The 19,844-nt window shown below is 42.4% G+C and overlaps 2 protein-coding genes and 2 pseudogenes across 3 annotated transcripts; 1 reads left to right on the top strand and 3 right to left on the bottom strand.

Annotated features, from left to right (window-relative positions):
* The first annotated feature begins 1,620 nt into the window (after window positions 1-1,620).
* On the top strand, window positions 1,621-11,125 carry LOC143877872 (pentatricopeptide repeat-containing protein At5g66520-like). Of its 2 annotated transcripts, XR_013250821.1 has the most exons (3): window positions 1,621-2,420; window positions 10,042-10,117; window positions 10,221-10,356. XR_013250821.1 is itself a non-coding variant. In XM_077380167.1 (2 exons), exons 1-2 carry the CDS (start codon window positions 6,685-6,687, stop codon window positions 10,904-10,906), a joined length of 1,428 nt encoding a protein of 475 aa, XP_077236282.1. In that variant the 5' UTR covers window positions 6,315-6,684; the 3' UTR covers window positions 10,907-11,125. The 2 variants fall into 2 exon arrangements, 1 of the variants encoding a protein (XP_077236282.1); XM_077380167.1 differs by lacking the exon at window positions 1,621-2,420 and adding an exon at window positions 6,315-7,247 and having other exon boundaries at window positions 10,042-11,125.
* Window positions 1,646-6,033, bottom strand: LOC143877873 (uncharacterized). The gene is made up of 2 exons (XM_077380168.1): window positions 5,864-6,033; window positions 1,646-5,754 (listed from the first exon to the last, which is right to left on the bottom strand). The coding sequence occupies exons 1-2, from the start codon at window positions 6,008-6,010 to the stop codon at window positions 5,668-5,670; spliced, it is 234 nt and encodes a 77-aa protein (XP_077236283.1). The 5' UTR covers window positions 6,011-6,033; the 3' UTR covers window positions 1,646-5,667.
* Window positions 11,126-13,912: 2,787 nt separating the features above from the next.
* Window positions 13,913-15,455, bottom strand: LOC143876810 (AAA-ATPase At4g25835 pseudogene; annotated as a pseudogene).
* Window positions 15,456-17,414: 1,959 nt separating this feature from the next.
* LOC143876811 (AAA-ATPase At4g25835 pseudogene) lies at window positions 17,415-19,151 on the bottom strand (annotated as a pseudogene).
* Window positions 19,152-19,844: the final 693 nt, after the last annotated feature.

Raw genomic sequence — 19,844 nt, forward strand, 5'->3', positions numbered from 1 at the left:
GGAGAATTACAGGAATTTGGTTGTAGACTTGTAGCATACAGGTGCTTGATCATGAACCCTCTTTTACACGGTTTTCAAATTGAAAACCTGAATTCTTAAATCTGCATATCCAAACGGGCTGTTTGTATACACCGTTTTTAGAATCTTGGATTTCCTCAATATTGTAGATGGGAGACGAGAAGAAGACTAGCTGTTGTTTGCTGATTTTTCGCCCTTTTTTCTGTCAGCAAGAGAGTAGGAGATCCTCAAAACATGTTTTAGAAATCTCTGGATTGGGGAGAGATTTCAAAAACCTGGATTTCTTATTTAAAATCAAAGATTCTAAAGAGAAGCGAAGCGGACGGTCTCCTTCTCTCGTCTCCTATCTAGGATTTTGAGGGAATCCAAGATCCTAAAATCGGCGCACCCAAACGGCCCCTTACTGTTATAAGCAAATCAGGGGTAAAATCGCAATATATAAATTATATGGTGTAAGGTATTTAATAACGGTAAAATCATAAGGTAAAATGTCATATAAAATCTCTTTATAATAACAGACGGTATTTAATTAGAGATAGACAAAATGGTATTTAATCACAAACCCCAAGACCCACCAAAAAAGAAAAGAGCGGAAAACAAACGAGATTCCCTTATGTGGGATTGAAGTTTTATCTCATGGTAACTACTCCAATCTTAGAAGCTTCAAGATCTGCAGCCTTTTTTTTATTAAGTTCTGATCGTCCTGAATGAGAATCTGTATAGGAGATGGGCCCAATTCGCCCGCAATTGCAAGCATGATCTTAGATCAACGGTCGAATTTTTGTCACAATCGAAATTCTCGAAGATTGGTCCTTTCGTCTCGTCTTCCTTGTATGGAACAAAACCACCACGGCCTTCTCAAATATGCGTGAGAAGAAAAAGACTCTACACTACCAGGGGGTGACCTAGAGAATAAAAGGGGCTATAATCATTTCTCATGAAAAAGATTCACTGTCCTTATCTTGCATCGGTGTTGTGGGATGAGGGACAGGTTGTTGCACAGTAGAGCAGCCACATAGGCTCAGATTTTGTCTTATTCATTTAAGTCATCCTATGTGGCTTCTCTTTCATGCAACAGCCGGTCCGAGGTCTGCGATGGCCCTAGCAAATCCCTACTATTGTGATCAGGACAATTTATTTGATGGTGTATATGTGCGTGGAGGTAGTAATCCGAAAATCATGATGATATTCCCAAATCCTAACCATTGCCTGTTGCAATGGACCTTTTTTTTTTAATAATGAGACGAGGTCACTTTGTTTTGCATGTTTTCAGCAGCTATTAAAAGGCTATTACAATTCCCAAAAAGCTCTCAACAGCCAAATACTAGAAGTGGAAAATAAAAGCTAAACCGTTGGTTTCTGTGTATCTTTATCTTGTGGATGGGATCTCTGTTAGGTATGGGACCGACACCATATGGGTTTGTGTCACGATCTTCTATGAGATCAATGGTCCCGATTGCACATAGATGTCTCAGTCTGGACTCTTCATCGTCACCATTATTCCATTTTGCATCTGGGCCCTTGATTTTAGCATTCCTCATTAAATTAAAAAGAAATAGGATAAAATGCTGACGAAGTAAATGCAATAGAGAGACGGAAGAAACTGGAGGGAGAAAGATGACAAAAATACTCCAAAAAAGACAAACCAATCGTATGTTTGAACTGACATTGGTCCCATTCAGAAAATTCCAAGGAAAAAGAAATCCAAAACCAGAAATATCAAAAAAGAGAAAAGAAAAAACTCTCTCTCTCTCTCGTCTGTTTTTCACTGCGGGGTTTTAGATAATTCAAGCTGTACGGCCCTCATGAGAAGGCTACCGTTTTCTAGGGCGATTTGAACGGGAGAATCGCCGATTCCTCGGGCCACGGCCATCATGATCTCTTTCATCTCGGTCCGAAACTCTTCCATATCGACCGATCCGCTACGATCCGCGTCGAATTTCTCGAACACGACATCATAAAGATCGCCGATCTCCTCCTCTGCCGATCCCGAATCAGCTCCCAACAACTTGAGGATATCGAATCCCTTCTTCAGCTCAGACCGTGAGAGGACTCCGTCACCGTTAACGTCAAGATTCGAGAACTGTTCTTCCACGCATTTGTTGAAGACCTCCCCATCCTCCACGAATTCGGTCACCGTTACACCGTTAATGACAAATACGCCCATCTCTCTCTCACTCTTTCTCAACGAAGACCGCAGACGACTTTTCTTTGAATGAATTTTCTCTAGCTCTCTCTCGTCTTCTCCTCCGTTTGCTTATTCCTTTATTTATAGGGTTTTTATTTCTCTATTTCTGCGATTTTTCGGTTAGGGCAATTGGTGTGAGGCATATGTGCGTTCTGTTTTTTTTGTGGTGCCTTTTCGCCGCGGATGAACGGCGTCTTTTGCACGCATCTATACGGTACACGCTATTTCTTTGACCGGACCTCATCATTGCTTCTAGAAAAGTTCTGCGGCCCTCTTTGTTTTAGATTATTACAACCGCTTATGGAGTCCAATAATCGGTTGGGGACTCTACAATCGGTTTTCATAATCTAAAAGAAACAGGTGGAAGAGACAATTTATGACTTACACATTGATTATTTGCTAGTTTTGGATTTTGATAACCGATCGTGAGTCCAATAATCAGTTATTGGACTGACAATCGGTTACCAAAATTGTATTTATTCAGATGATCCTAACTAATACAAATTAAATGGCTTTTGAATGGGAGTTGATGTAGAGTCTGTAAGACTAAGTTAAGGTCTGTTTAGACGCAACCAGATTTGATCCTTATTTGCATGTGAGATTATTTTAGTTTAATCTTATTATCAGATGAGACGTTAGAGCCTATTGGGGCTCATCTACTTTCCCATTCCCACCGGTAGTCATTGTGTTCCGCCTCCTCAGGTGGGAAGAAGAAAAAAAGGGGAAAGACAAGAACCGTAATTGAGGTCTAACCCCTACTGACCTACCTGAGCCAATCCCAACGCTTCCTACACTAGCCGATCACATAACCAGATTTGCCATTGAACCAGGTTCGGAAGCTCAGCTAGAGGTTGAAGGTTGAAGATGACTGCTGGAGTAGAAATTTTGAGCCAAACGCCCACTGGCACCACTCAAAACTGGCAAAGAGAAATTTCCAAATCGATGTCGACTCGGCTGTTGGAGGAAAGTCAGGCAATGACAAATAAAAAGAATATGGAAAGCCTCCCCAAGCTGTAAACTGTCCACGGACGCCTCAGGCCCAACAACTCCTACTCCCCCAACTTGTAAAGCCAAACAAAATTTGAATTTGGAATATGAGCAGGAAGTGACGTACTCACAAAGCTGGCCCCTTCTACACCCAGCTAAACCAAATTAGGAAGGAAAGGAGAAAATCATAGCACATGGAAACTCATGGAGCTCTTTGTTTGGAAGAAAGGAGGTCTTTTCACAAGTTGAAATTCATCAATTCAGAAGAACCAAAAATGGATCAGCGATAGATTTTGAAGATATGGAACTAGAGGAAAATGATCGGAAATGGGAAAACTCACTGGTGAGATACTTCCTTGGAAAAAGGCCATACTTTATGAGAACCTGGAAAACAAAGGGTGAGTTTCAAATGTACAACCTCCATGGAAGTTTCTTCTTATTCCAGTTCATTAACCCTGCGAATTGTGAAAAGATCCTAGAAGGCAGTGAGGACGACCCTTGGTGCTGAGTGGACACCGGACATAGCCCTGGAAACTAGCATTATCTACTATCCCAGTTTGCGTGAGATTCCATAGCCTCCATCTAAGGTTCTGGTCTGCACACTGCCTAAGAAAGACGGCTAGCAGGATTGGAATTCCTTTATACATGGATGCTCAGACAACATATGCCACTAGACGTAGCTATGCCAGAGTTTGCATAGACGTCGAAGCAGGAGTTGACATGCGAGAAAGCTTAGAGCTAAACACTCCATCCAATATATCTAGAAAGAGATTCAACCACTCCTTTGCATTTTGTCTCTCACTTGCAATCACCAATTCAGAGAGGGAAACTCAGTTGCAGATGCCCTTGCAAACTTCGGCTGCTCATCAAGATCCAATTTGTTCTATCCCTACTGGGCCTCCATGCCTCGCCTGGCAAGAGGCGCAGCAAGATGTGATGCACTTGGCCTTCCCAACATTAGAAGCAAGATCCACTAAGGGCACTCTCCCTTATAAGCATTGAATGTTGTCTTTTTCCTAAGGCTTTTGCTTGCTATTTTGTCGAGTTGGAGGCTTCCCCTCCTCCTTACTCTCTTTCTAGGGCTACGGCTACCTGTATTGATGGCTAGGAGGTTTCCCCTCCTCTTGTATGGTCCCAACTTTTATATATAAATTTGGCGATCCGCCCCGGGGTCATTATCTTTCTGGATTAAAAAAAACAAAAAAAAAGAAGCTTAGAGCTGAACACGTCCTTGAGAACAATCCATCAATAGGTTGAATACGAGTGGAGACCACCTTCCTGCAAGGAGGGTAAAACATTCACCCATTCCAGCTTGTCTTGCCCAAAAAACCATCCAAAAGAAGCTGTGAAAAAACAGAGGCGAGAACACGAGGGCAAGAATAAGAGGACCCATTCCAAATCAAAACACATAACCCATATGATGCCCTATGGGTGAGCAAGGAAAGCAAAGTACGTGTGATCAGAATAAGAGGGGAAGGAACAACCAACTATGGAAGATGACTATGCTATTTTCGAAGAAGGAATAGACAGCGAGGAGGACACTGAATCAGTGGACTATTCTGACACTGAAGAGGTTCCCTCCGCTTTAGAATCCTCCTAAAAAAAGGAAGAAGATCCAACAAACACAAATGGTCCCAAAAAATCTCAAAAAAAAAGTAAATATCCTGGGCGGATGAATGTAATTAAGTCCACTTGATCCCAGTTGAGCAATAGAATATTTGTGAAGAGGAGAACCCAGATCTTGAGGAATCAAATGAATGATGGTGGAAGTTCAGAAGAAAAAATGGCCATGACGCTCACTAAGAGCCAAGCATACCCCAACCAAATTAGCTGATTATGTAATTCACAAGTGATGAGCATTTAGATCTCTTACACGTAGTGTTTGACACTCATATGTGCTAAGCAATGGTTCTTCCTCTCTCTCATGTTCTGAGTTAGGGATGGTTTTGTGCCTACCATCTTTCTCTTTATTAAATAAACCAGTCGGGGTCCTCGCCAAACCGCAGCTTACCCATCAAAAAATTAAAAAAAGGCCATGCTTTGGATCTCAAATCTCTTCCATCCCAAAAATCAATGGGACCCATTGTTCTTTGAAACGATGACATACCCCAATGGGAGCAGACCATAACTCCCATAATCTCAACCATAGTATCACTGTCCCAATGGGGCCTGTTCTTTATGCGGCGGATAGCAAGCGGGGGCTATACTATCCTTTGATAGGCTTGCTATCCTTTCTTCACGTCAACCTTTGTTTTTGGATTAATGTTACCGGAACAAAAGGATTGATTAGCTTTTATTGGCAAACATGGGTAATTAGAGAAGAGAGCTACTAGGGTTTGGCATTTAACACTTAACAGGAACAGTAGCACAGAAAATGAAGCATTATGTCTTAGTAAAAGATGTGCCATTTTACCTGAAATAAAATGAGCATTGAACCCTAAAAAGCCAGAATAAAACTAGGATGCCCTTCTTCATTAGGATTGGACACTGGATCGCACCAAAGGGAAAGGGGGTAATCGCAGGATCGCTTCTTCAGTCTCAATCGGGTCGGATCGCAGGATCTAAAAGACAAAACCCAAATTACAGAATTAAGGGAAAAACCAACAAATTTAGAGAGGAGGAAGAAGATGAGATAAACAAAAATGAAATGAGATTTGAGGATATGTATACGGGATCTCGTAGGGTTGGCTTTGTATCGTCTTTAACGAGTCGAAAAGGGGGCTTTTGTTTTCTGGCGGAGGACTCCTCTCCCTCGCCTCCCTGCTTTTTCTCTTCCCCTTCGCTCTCTTTCATCGGATTTCCCTGCAATTTCTTCATTTTCCTTTTCTACATCTCTTTTCTCTCCTTGCTCGTTTTATATATGTTTCATGGGCGGGGCCCACGGTAAAACAAAACATGGGTCCCACATTCCCCTTTGTTTCCTAGAAAGTAAAACGGATGGTATCCCCTATGTCTTTGTCACGGTCCATTTCAAATCGGACCATCCAATAGGAATGTCCTGAGCGCAACCGTGACATAGTGAGCTAGGGACTTATGGTTAGACAAAGAGGAGAAAAGGGTGACTCAAGACTCGTATCCTATGATAGGTTCTGAAATGTGTCCATGAAACCTGGTAATGTGTCCCGATCCTCTCTGTTTAAGTTCAGATTCTGATGGTCAATTGGACCGTCTGGGTCCATTGAGCGTCCATTGAGCAAGTGGATCAACAGTTGTCCATGGGCCAGATTTTGTGAGCCTTTCAGATCAACGGTTGTAAACCGACTTTTCGAACCAAAAAAAGGCTCATTTTCTATGAAATATATTTTTTCAAGTGAAAGTTAAATTTTTCTGTTTTGTAATGAAAATTTTAGTCCTATTTGATCCTTGATTTTTAATTTCCATAGATTTTCCCTAATTCCAAACGGTAGTGTTGGGAATCAATCCCATCATCATCAGATGAACAATTCTCTTTTTCTTTTCTATTTCTTTTCTTAAATTTAAATTGAATTCAAATGTATCATAATCTCTCATTATCGGCATTTTCCCGCCACCTCGAATCCCTCATCCAACGGTCAACCACCATATCACATCTACTCCAACTCCACTCTCTCATCCTCAAAACTGCTCTCGATCGAGACCAACACTCTGTCTCCCAATTCATATCCTCCTCCTCTGTGATTTCTGTAGATTTTGCTCGCTCAGTATTCGATCATCTTCCCTTCTCTCCCACGCTCCCAGCTTGGAATTCAATGATTAGAGGATATGCAAAGAGCCCATATTCTTTTGTAGCCATAGAGCTGTTTTCGGATCTCCGAAGGACTAGTGCTAGACCTGACAGGTTCACCTATCCTTTCATTCTCACCGCATGTGCACGTTCTTCCATGTTATGGGAAGGGGGGATGGTGCATTGCTTGGTGTTAAAGTCGGGTTTCGTTTCGAATTCATATGTTGGAAATACCCTTCTGAATATGTACGCTGCCTGTGGGGCGATTGGGCTTGCGCGTCAAGCGTTCGATGAAATGGCTGAAAGGGATATTGTTTCTTGGAGCTCCATGATTGGTGGATATGTTACTTGGTGGGTATATGATCATAAATTCATAACATTCTTGGAATTGAATGATGCTTTTATTGTTTTTGTGGATAGATCCCCCCCCCCCCCCCCCCCTTCTCTTCTTGAAACATATAGAGATTCAGGAGTGATGTTGATTGCATAAACAAGTAATGCCTGTTTATCATGGGCAGAGGAGCATCTTGTCCTAGCTCGTAGAGTCGGAGGGTTGACAATATTGAGTTCATGGGTTGATCGCCTGCTTTACCCACAAAAGAAAAGGGCATCACCCTTGAATGAGTAACTGCCGAAAAGCCAAATCACCATATAAAAAGGAGTAAATTTTATTCCTGGAGGTGGGACTTAGAGCCAACAGAAATTACTAACTTTGTCATGTATTGAGGCATGCTTAGAGTTTAGCCAATGACTTATTGCAGCTATTGGATTGTTTAAGGGATATTCCTCTAATCATTCTTTTGCAATCCGTGAGTGGGGCTTTTCTTTGTGTTTTGTTTGCTTTTAGTGAATTAAGACTTTAGAGTATTCTATCAATTGAGGTGATGGTGCGAGCTGAAGTTTCGATTGTCACTGTTTTTTGTACATGTGATCTTGTAGTGTTTGTTATGTGTATATTGTTAAAAGAAGGAAAAGCCATAAAATAATTTATATGTATATATGCTATGTAACTGTAACATTCCAAAACTCTGACAATAGTTCCGATGACCAGCATGTGAATTTTGAGCTCCCTTTACTTTTAAAATGATCAAATCGTGTACTTATTCCCTTTGCGCCTTTACCTTCCATGCTTGCATATTTAGGTTGGTCATGCTGATGTCTCCATCCTTGCATTAGTATAGGGTAGCATTCTGCATGTTGGAACTTGTCATTTTGTCTAAATGCTAGCTGTTGGGTTGCATATGTTTTGTAATTGTCTGTATCCTACTCTATTTCTTTCATGCTTTTAATTTTTCTCATCCTTGATTTCCTTTTCCTTCACAATTGTATCCAAAGGTTTAGGTCCTCTTCATCGAGTCACTGGGAATGTAATTTCTTCATCTCTTAATTTTCTTTGCTGCAATGGGCCTATGTGAGTGACATCATTGGGATTATCTCTCTATGTTGAGGCCCTATGGTTGGCGATTTGAGCAAATAAGTTAGGGAAGGGCTTGACCATATTTTCTCCACACCAATTGTCTTACCAAAATAATGTATTCACAGATCCAAGGTGTCATGGTAATCTCTATCATAATTAACCATTGTCTAAGTATTCTCTCCATTCAGTTGGAGAGATTCTCTACTTTTATTTCTCTATCTATCAAGTATTGCCTGGTAAGGAAGGCACAATGCTGGGTTAGGGTTATTCTTAAACTGGGAACCATTGGTCCAGAGGTCTTGGCTGTGCTTTCCTAGTGTAAATTAAAGAACACTGTGATTAGAGAAAAATTGTGACAAGGAGCAGGGCCAAAACGAACTGCCATGCAGTTTTGGAATTTGCTCAATGGTCTATTGGACCTATGATAGGGCCTCTAGTTTCAGTCTTTTCTGCTATTTTCCATTTTATTTTCTATAGTTAGGGATTGGTTTTAGTCTATGTCCCCCTCTTTAGCCATGCCGACGCCCTGGCTAAAGAGGGGGCCTATCTTGCTGAACCTCGTATCTTAAACTATACCCAATCCGAGTTCACCACTTAATTTTCTTTTTTTGGATTCTGTATTTCTTCCTGGCCGTGGGCCATCATTTTCGGGTTGTATTCTGAGGGACATCTCCCCTGCTTTTGGTTTCGGTGGGAATAAAATCATTTCGTTACTTTAAAAAAAAAAAATGTCTCCGAGCAAATATAGTATATTGACTTTATTCCACACTATTGTCTTTATCTCTCAGAAACCGGCTGGCCTTTGTAACACTCCAGAATATCGTTTATCTTGTTGTTGTAAGCCCATTTGATTCCTTCCTATTGCCTACTTTACCTCTGGTAATGAGACCATACCCTAAGTCCCATTCTGCTCAAAATATTGAATTCATCTTTCGTGTTGTGCAGAATAATCTATATAAAGAGGTGGTCTGAAAAAGGAATCTGAGGCAATAAAAGTTCTATGCTCAGAAGGAAACACGTCTTGTGAATGAATTCGAACAGAAATATGAATAGACAGATGGAGCTTGAGTTGTGTCAAATCTCTTGGCATTTGTTTTTTGTTTTTTTTTGAATGGCAAATCGAAACTCAAGGCATTTGTTTCTGTGCAAGCTATGTTGTAGTTGAGTGGATGTTTTGGTCTATGATCATGCATTTTTTATTTTGGTTAACTATCTCATATTTGCATCTTATTTTGATATATCTGAGGATGGAGATCTTGGATGCTGCATTCATGTGGAGGAAGCACATTAGAGCCCTAGGATCTAGGCAGATATTTAGGAAAGCTCTAATGGACATAGTCCCGTTGACTATATCATGGATGAGCTGAGTGCTTGAGTTTCTGCTGCATGATGACACATATATGTAGTCCAGAACTACTAATACATATTTTAATATAGGGAAGTGATATATCCGTCCCTTGTGATTACTTGGGACACCCAGCAGCAGTGTATCAATGACTGCAGAGGGGCTGATGTACTTCACATCAGAAGGATTCAATGGGGCTGATTGCAACGTACACTGGCCCTGGGTGTCCCAAGTAATCAAAAGGAGCAGATATATCACTTCCCTTTAATATATTGTACAAATATCTTGTCAGAAATTTTTACTTATGTTTTGTTTAGTTATAGACTTATAGGGATATTGTTTCAGAACTTTCTAATTTTTTGTATGTGCGATGCTGTCTGCAGCAACCGTCCACTTGACGCTTTGATGGTGTTTCAAAAAATGAAGGCGGCAAATGTGGAACCTAATTCTATTACTCTGGTAAATCTTCTTTCCGCTTGCACTCATCTGAACACTCTAAATATGGGAGAGTCCATTCATTCATACATAGTTGTGAATAAAGTTGAATTGGAGGTTTCTTTAGGAACTGCTCTTGTCAAAATGTACGCAAAATGTGGGGAAATAGAAAAAGCCGTCCAAGTTTTTAGCTCTTTGAGTGTGAAGAACTTGCAGTCATGGACAATTATGATGTCATGCTTTGCCGACCATGGCCGTGGGAAAGATGTTATTTCTTTGTTTACACAGATGGAATTGAGTGGCATCAATCCAGATAGCATGTCATTTTCCAGCATATTATGTGCTTGCAGCCACTTGGGTTTGGTTGATGAAGGTCGATGGTATTTCGATAGAATGATAAATGTGTATAGTATCCAGCCAACATTGGAGCATTATGGATGCATGGTTGATTTGTTTGGGCGAGCAGGGTTGGTAGAGGAAGCGTACGAATTTATCAAGAATATGTCGGTGGAGCCAAATGCTATTATATTGAGAAGTTTTATTAGTGCCTGCAGAAACCATGGGAAGGTTTTTCATGTCGACGAGAGTTTGATGAAACTTCTGCTTGAAATTGAGCCCAACCGTGGAGCAAACTATGTGCTCGCGGCTAATGTGTCTGCCATAGCTGGTCAATGGGAGGATGTAGCCCAGTTGAGAAGAACTATGGCCATGACGGGTCTGAAGAAGGTATCTGGGTGCAGTTGGGTGGAAGTGAAAGGGGATCATGATCGTTCTATTATCACAGAAGGGACTGCAAAACAAGCAGTAGGGTAATTTGATAACCATATGAAACCACATGAAATGCGAATTTTCCTCAAAAACCAAATTAATGGGTTATGTGACATTGGCTGCTTAACATCATGCACCAGTCTCCCTATTAATGATATCTTGTGAATCCCCCATGTAGTTGATTGCAGTGGAAGGGAAAGAAAGACGAGGACTAATTTGTTATTCGTTAAGACATCTTAAAGAAGGGTTTGTGATTTGAGCCTCTGTTAAAACTGTCATTGGCCTTATGTGGTTCAGTTCTACCCTATTATCTTGATGTTAGAATGGACGTTCGGTGTGCTTCCCTTCCTAATCATACTTCTTGCGTTTTTGGAATGACATATTGTCAACATGGACAGTGGGAGACAGGTCATGAATTTCATCATAAGCAAGAATGAGGACTTTGAGGTACTCATGGACATGTATACATTTTTTTTCCATAAGTTACAATTGAAAAAGAGTAATTATAATATTTACTGCCCAAACTTTTCAGTGTTTAAACATTGCATCCTCTGGTGATGAGATCTCCAGCCCGCATTCTAATCGATTGGAGAAACGGAAGCAGTATAGCCTCTAAAATATGATACCTCTAAACAAAAGATTCTCTAAATCACATTCTTGATTTTGAATAGGTCTTAATATATGGACTCTATAATGAAATTGGTTCAGATAGAAGGCCTTGTTTGCCATTTGGAGTCTGTGTTGATGAATAGAGGTGAAGACATCAATAATTTTTTTAGGGAAATGATATATTCGGCCCGAGAAATTATATGATGCTCGAACGTCAAGTCACGTGAAGGTGGTACTGCAAAAGTACCACCCTTATATTTGATCCAACAACAGCATCTTAAAAAGTGGGCTGCTGATCAAATATCAAGGGTGGTACCGTTTTAACGGTACTTGATGGTCGGGCACCATATAAAAACTCTATTCAGCCCTATCTTAGTCATATTGCTCTTTTACACTAGAGGGGTTGGCCCAAAGTAAAAAAAAAAAAAAGGCGAATCAATCACTTCCCTTGAAGGTAATTAGGTTTCTCTCTTTAAGTTTCCTAGTATGACACAGAGAGGGAGAGATATACATAAAGTTACTAAGACCATGAATAGGTTTTAAGCTCAATCAGATGATCAAGTTGTTGACATATTCACCAAAGGGTTGAACTACAAAAAATTTGTGAACTTTCGAAAGGAACCCGACGTGACTAGTAGAGAGTCAACGCTGAGGGGGAGTGTTGAGAGTCATCACTGACTCTATACACGGTGCCGGAGGGGACGGGCCGGCACGGTGTGGTGCGGGCCGGTGTGGGCCCACGTGGGCGAGTCCTAGTCAAACTAGTATTCTAATTAGTTATAGATAAAAAGGAGTTGTATAACGGAATTAGAGTCATAGTTAAATTAGGAGTTGTGGCTCTGATGGAGTCCAATTAAAATAGGAATCTGATTGTGGTTGGTGTTAGAGTCATAGATAGGATCGATAGGTTTTTGAGTTTGAATAGGATTTGGTGAGAGAAGAAGAGTAGCCGAATGGTCTTGTGGTATAGTTTTATTAGGATTAGGATGGTTTTGTCTTGCTTATAAATAGAGTAAAGCATGACGTTAAAATATGTAGAGAAGAGAAACACCTCAGTGTCCAGTAAGTCGAAGTGCAAAAGTGCACAGAGAAGAATTGAGAATTGTACTGTTTTGCTTCTTGAATAGAATATTTCTTATTTTTGTGAATAAAGTTAAAAAGTGAAATTCTCTCTCTTTGTTACTATCCAATGTTGGAAAATTATAATATGTGAGGGGCCTGATCTGTGACTTATTCGAACCCAAAGATGCAACTCGAAGCCAAAAACGATTAGTCGAAGCGAAAGTTCTTCTCTGTTGAAAATCAGGAACCAAAATAAACTAGTACTTTTCTCCTAGGTAGAAAACTTTTTGGAAATCAGATTGAGAAGAAGAAGGCTGAGTCGTGTCACTGGTCACTCTCCTTAAGTATCCGCCTCCTACCGGTGCAACCGGGATCCGCAAATCGACCTAAGATAAAATAGCCAAATATGGCTGCAGTCTACATGCACTCGCTGACTGGTCCACCCAGAACCACCGTAGAACTGTGCTCAAATAGGAATGGAACGGAGGAAGAAGAAGAGCATAAAAATAAAACAGGAAGTCTTGGTTTGTAAAGTGCAAAAAATTCTTTGTAAAAAATGTTTTATGTGTATGAAATTGTGTGTTAGAAAGGCTCTTTCTCCCCTTTTATATAGACTCACGAATGTGACCCTTGGAGATTTGAAACAGATTTGTTGCAATTAATGAACCTTTTCATTTAAATGTTTTTTACACCTGGGCTTGTGCTCTTCTAAAAGCCTAGGATCCAACAAATTTTAAAGCCCCTTCAAGGCCAAGCCTTTTTCCAACTCTTCACCTTATATGGATGAGAAGAATTTTCTTCTAAAGCAATGTGGAACTATTTGTTTTGCCTTTGGTTTAAAGAACACAACAAGCACACACATACTCCAAGGCTTTGAGTTCAAGTCTCTATTCAAGCAAAAGATTCTTGCTTTCAAAACAAAGAGAAAAACTTTAATTTGAATCTTCCCTCTAATTTTTTAAAGCCTAGCAAAAGCAACTTTTATATTTGACTGTCTTTAATAAGACTTTGTCTTTTAGCAAGACTTTGTCTTATTCAAGACTTTAAAATCCAACATCCAACAGTTTAGATCGCACCCGATTAGATGTAAACATCATGGCCAAAGTGCGGAAAAAATATTGGCGTCCTTGTGTGTTCTATAGATCTTAATTTCCTGATCAATGGGGGGAACTTTGCCCCGTTTTTTGCAAGGGCTCCTGTGAGTCTAGCATTCCTATGTGGTTGAATTTTGTCCTAAAATCACAAGATTCACAACACAAACGATCACGAAGAGTGAAAAAATATAACAAAATTCCTTCCCAAGGTAATGAGAGACATTCTTCCTTTGAGTAAATTACATCGAAAAAGAGTCATTTATTCATGGAACTAGATTATTCAAACTTACACCCCTCTCCTGCCAGAATCTGACTTGGTCAAGTTCTTCAGTCGCACAAGAAACTTCACCTTCGACCCGCCTTTCTTTTCCTTCGTTCCTGACGGCGATGATATATCCCCGTTCTCCGGCGAGTCCACGACTGTTGGATCCTTGTTCTCCGTCAATCTTTCAATATCTTCAGACTCCTGACTCCCATCCACTGTCAGATCCCCTCTCTCATCCAGAATACTCCTTTGGAGTGCCGAGATCACCTCCTTGATTGCCACGTCAGCGTCCCTCCTATTCCTCAGCAAGATCTCACCAATCTTCGCCGGGGTAAGGGCCCCACCAGCACTTATGCAGCTATCCACGACGTCGAACAACACGTGCTCCTCCTCCCCAATCCCAGGGTAATTCTTCACAAGTACCTTAAAAGCACTGTAACCGCACGTGCCGAGGAAGGCGTGCACGTCCATGCGCCCCGATCTAAGTAGTGCGGGGTCCACATTCTCCTTATAGTTAATCGTAAACACGATAATCCTCACCTCTCCACAGCACGACCCAAGCCCATCCGTGAAATTCAGTAAACCCGAAAGCGTCACTCTCCCGTCCTCCCCACTGCCGGGATTACTCCGGCCATGGTTCAACGATTTTTTCCTCTTTGCCCGTACCGGTTTCTTCAGTTGCCGATCCCCCGTTAGATCAAGTGAACAGTCAATATCTTCAATCACGATGATCGAATGGTTCATAGTCTGTATATGCAATGCACGTAGCTCAGAATTGTCCGAAACCTTGGTCAGTTCGAGATCATATACATCGTAGTGCAAAAAATTGGCCATCGCAGCTATTAAGCTCGATTTACCGGTACCAGGTGGGCAATGGAGCAGGTACCCACGTTTCCATGACCGGCCAACTCGGTGGTAAAACTCTTTCCCGTTAGCAAACGCCGTTAAGTCCTCCATCAACTCTTCTTTGAGGGTTCGATCGCGAGCGTTTCGAACGTGGAGGGGTGACGGAAGGGGACGGAGGCCCATCCGGACTCGTAGGATCTGTGTTCGTGTTGGTGTAGAGGAGGCGATCGCGAGAGACACGCTCGAACTCCTCAGCACGTGCGGTGATGGAAGCGAGATAGAGGGGCAATAGACGGTTGAGATCAAGTCTGGGTATTTTGAGGACGAAGCATCGTTTTTCTTCGAAGATTTCATGAACGCTGTGGACTCGGTGGGTCCAGGAGAGGCGGTGGCCGGAGAAGGTGACATGGAGGGTGTGGTTGGGGGCGACTGTGGAGGAAATATGGGAGGAGTTTTTGGGGCGTGTGAGGGTGACACGGCGACATGTGGTGGTGGGGTCAATGGCATTGAGGTAGAGGATGACATGGCGGTAGAGGTCGTTAGGGTCGACCTCACTGTTGTCTTTGAATTATAGGATTTCGAAGTAGGAGTAGGGACTTAGGACTTCTTGGAGGGATTCTCAGAGGGAGTGGAGGAGGTCGAGGAGCTGGGGAGGTAAGAAGTTTTGGAGGACAGTGAGAAGACCTAGAAAAGACCACATCTGTGATAAAATCTCCATGTTTGAAAAAAGACGAGTTCTTTGTTTCCTAATCTGACACAAGTTTCACTTTGATTGCTATTTTGAGAGATGTCTAAATTTTGCACGTTTCTATCTTGGTAATGGACAAACTTGCTATTGCGCTCACATAGAACATTGGGCTATGGGATCAATGGCGACGATCAATTCCAGGGTCTCACAAATGAGCATGCATGTGCAATCAAGACGGTCGATCTTGTAGAAAATTTTTAGGTGATCCATGTCGTCTTAGATGCTGGTGTAAGAAAGTGAACCACAAAATTATTGGTCTAGCTTTCGTTGGTGGAACCTTATAAGGGCCTTGATGGATTAAAAACATAGGATTATCCGATCAAGGTGTTCTCGATGGTATAACTTTTCCAAGTTCCACAATGGATTTTCAACAGCCACCATTTATTTACGGGATTCACTTTCCTTTTGGCATTTTCTGGGGACCTTGGATAATTTGGTTTTATTTTGGCTGTGGATCTTAAGAAAAGTTTACCATAGTGTTTTCTATTTTCCACAGTTTTTATACGATACATGAGTTCTGTTTCGCAAGATTTTATACGGTGGCAGACCTTTTCATGTAGAGGTCGGAGAGAGAAAGCCCTCTCCTTTGATTTTTATCCAAGAAAAGTCCCATTTTTTAACTTTTCCTTAGATAAAATTCAAGGAGGCAGGTTTTCTCTCTCTTCGCCCTTGTTACTACGGCCACTATATAGTTTCTCTTGTTTCGCTACGTTGTCTTCTTTACCTCCTTTTCAGTCATTTATGTAATATAAAGTGGAAATTGTATGCGTTTTGGCATGGACATCAAGGTGGCAAATGGGCCACGGCACGATACTTCTTGGCCCAACGTGGCCCGCGGGCCAAGCACAGCACGGCAAGATTTGGCAACGGACAGTGTCGGCATGGCACGAATAAGCTTGAGGTTAGGGATGGCCCACAGCCCAAGGCCCATTTAGAGCCAGGCCATGCAGACCCGGGACAACAGCCCACTTTTTAATTGATTTTGCCGTGCAAGGCCAGTTGTTGTGCCGTGGCGGGCCATGTCGCGTGCCTAAACCCACAGCTCCGCACAGCCCACTTCTTCATGCCGTGTCGGCACGGTCCATGTCGTGCCGTGCTGGGTTGGGCCGGGCCGGGGGCCGGCACAGCCCAATTGTCACCTTGACATGGGAAGCTGTGAAAAGGGGTTAGGTTAGAGGTTGGAAAGAGTAGCTCAGTGTCACGGTCCTCTGGTTTGGGAGCGAGGTCCGTGCCCCATGACATCAGCCATGTGAAAGCTGAATTTTAAGGGATTAAAGGAATCGAATAAAGCCCAAAAAATACTGTGCAGAATATCAATATCTGACGGGCACGGGCGAGATATCTCGATTTGGCTACGTCGAAGGCTGAAAACCATTCTCCTCACCTCTTTAAATAAAAGTAATTCATTGACATGACGAATAAAACTCCCACTTATCTTTCTGTTACGAATTTAACAAGTATATGTTTTCCGGGATTTGCTAGGGAACCTCGCGGAAAGGCATGTATGTGTCGTTATGAATTTAACGACAAGTATAAACTCCCCCATTTCGCGGCTGACTTTTGTACGAGAGAACAGCCACACAGGCTAACTTTTCAGCAGATTTCGTCTTATTCATTTAATCACCTGAGGTGTCTGTTCTCTCATGCAAAAGTCAGCTGCCAAATGCCTTTTGGTGAAATTCCCTAGCAAATCTCAAGTTTTCTTATCCATCAAAATACCATGTTATTTCTAAAATCAAGAATTAAAATTTTTAGGACAAGTTTTGATATCAGGAAATTTCTAGAAAAGTTTGGAAACACTTTTCCATTGTTGATTACAGATGAAAAAAAGTAACTTGAACCCATCTATTCATGAAATCATTCTAAATAAGCTATAACTATATCATTTACCTCCAAATTGCCGTCCTTCAGTCTAGCATTCTCCAAGTAAATTACACTGAAAAAGACTCATTTATTCAAGCAAGTGGATTATACAAAAATGAGCGAGTTAGCATGAAGGTTATCTAAAACCTACACTCCTCTCCTGCCGGAATCAGACTTGGTCAAGCTCTTCAACCGCACGAGAAACTTTATCTTGGACCCACCTTTCTTTCCCTTCCTGATCGACGGCGGAGATAAATCCCCGTTCTCCGGCGACTCCAAGACCGTCGGATCATCACTCTCCGTCAATCTCCCCATCTCGTCAAACTCCCGACTCCCATCCACCGTCAGATCCCCACTCCCCTTCAAAATACTCCTTTGTAGAGCCAACATCACCTCCCTGATGGCCACGTCAGCATCCCTCCTGTTCCTCAGCAATATCTCACCGATCTCCGCCGGGGTAAGTCTCCCACCCGCTCGTATGCAGCTATCGACCACGTGGAACAGCACGTGCTCCTCCCCGACCCCAAGGTAATTCCTAGCAAGCTCCTTGAATGCGTGGTAACCGCACGTGCCAAGGTACACGTGCACATCCATGCGCCCAGATCTAAGTAGTGCGGGGTCCACATTCTCCTTGTGGTTAGTCGTAAAAACAATAATCCTCTCCTCCCCACAACACGACCAAAGCCCGTCAGTGAAATTCAGTAAACCCGAAAGCGTCACTCTCCCGTCATCCCCACTGTCGGCATTATTACTCCGGCGATGATCCATCGGAAATCTCTTCTTCTCCGACGACTTCAACATTTGCCGATCCGCCGTTAGATCAAGCGAACAGTCAATATCTTCGATCACGATGATCGAACGGTTCGTAGTCTGTATAAGCAAGGCACGTAGCTCAGAATTATCCGAAACCTTTGTTAATTCCAGATCATATACATCGTAGTGCAAAAAATTGGCCATGGCAGCGATTAAGCTGGATTTACCAGAACCGGGTGGGCCATGGAGCAGATACCCACGTTTCCATGACCGGCCCACCCGGTGGTAAAACTCTTTTCCATCAGCAAACGCCGTTAAGTCTGCCGTCAGCTCTTCTTTGAGAGAGGGTTCGAGTGCGAGGGTTTCAAACGTGGAGGGGTGACAGAAGGGGACGGAGGCCCATCCGGACTCGTAGGATCCGTGTCCCTTGTTGGTGTAGAGGAGGCGATCGCGAGAGACACGCTCGAACTCCTCTGCACGTGCGGTGATGGATGCCAGATAGAGTGGCAACAGACGGTTGCGATCACGTTTGGGCATTTTGAGGCAGAAGCTTCGCTTCTCTTCGAGGGTGTCTTGTACGGTGTCGACGTGGTGGGTCCAGGAGAGGCGGTGGTTGGAGAAGGTGTCGTGGAGGGTGTGATTGGGGGCGACTGTGAAGGAAATACGGGGGGAGTTTTTGGGGCGGGTTAGGGTGAGGCGGCGACACGTGGCGGAGGGGTCGAGGGCGTTGAGGTAGAGGGTGACATGGCGGTAGAGTTCGTTAAGGTCGACTCCACAGTAGCCGTTGAATTCTGGGATTTCAAAGTAGGAGTAGGGACTTAGGGTGTCTTGGAGGGATTCCCAGAGGGAGTGAAGGAGGGAGAGGAGTTGGGAAGGTAAGACGTTTTGGAGGACTGTGAGGAGGCCTAGAAAAGACCACATTTGGGATAATATCTCCATGTTTGAATAGGGCGAGAGTAAGACGAGGATGTGGTCTGCGTATCACTTGTTTTGTTTTCTTCTTGGGTTTGTTTTGTTTTCTTTTGTGTTGGGAAGTTGGGAAGTTGGGATGGGAATAAATATACAGGAGGAATTGGATGGAGATATGTGGGTTTTGGGGCAGGGAAACAAAGCTGTAGAAAAAGAAAAAGCGAAAGATGAAGTGACGTTTCTTCTTTGGCTGAAGCAATTTTTCTTCTGAAAAGATGTAATGGGTGTTTTGGTGGGGTAGGGTGGGGCCTAACGAAGGTTTTCGGTCGAGTTTGCTACTGCACGCACGCACAAATAGATTGGGCTTTTTTCTTTTTCCATTTGCTTTGCTCTGATAAATGTCTCTTTTTTCCCTCTTCTTTTGCTTTTGTTTTCGTTTCGTAAAAAATGGTATAAGGGGAGAAAGCTACAAGGAATTAAAGAGGAGTGGATTACATGGAGAGACTTCATATCTTAGTTTTTTATAGCTTGATGTTTTTGAGATGTGCATATCTTTAATTGTTACAGCACTCATCCTTCCCATCTAAGCCTAGTTGTCTATATGAAGAGATGTGTAAGATTTGCACGTCTCCAACCCTAATAATTTCTCTTAGTTACAGCTTTGATTGCTGTTTTTAGCGATCTACTAATTTTCTACGTACATTTCTCTCTTTAACAAAGGATTTGCTAGGGACCATCGCATAAGGCATCTGGCATTTCGTTGAATGGCTGTTGCAACAGAGTGCAGCCACTTCAGATGAGATGGTCCCTAACAAATCCCCTTTAACAAACATT

Source organism: Tasmannia lanceolata, unplaced genomic scaffold (assembly GCF_043159265.1).
Source record: "Tasmannia lanceolata isolate RefF3 unplaced genomic scaffold, GAP_Taslan_0.1 ptg000005l, whole genome shotgun sequence".
Taxonomy (NCBI): domain Eukaryota; kingdom Viridiplantae; phylum Streptophyta; class Magnoliopsida; order Canellales; family Winteraceae; genus Tasmannia; species Tasmannia lanceolata.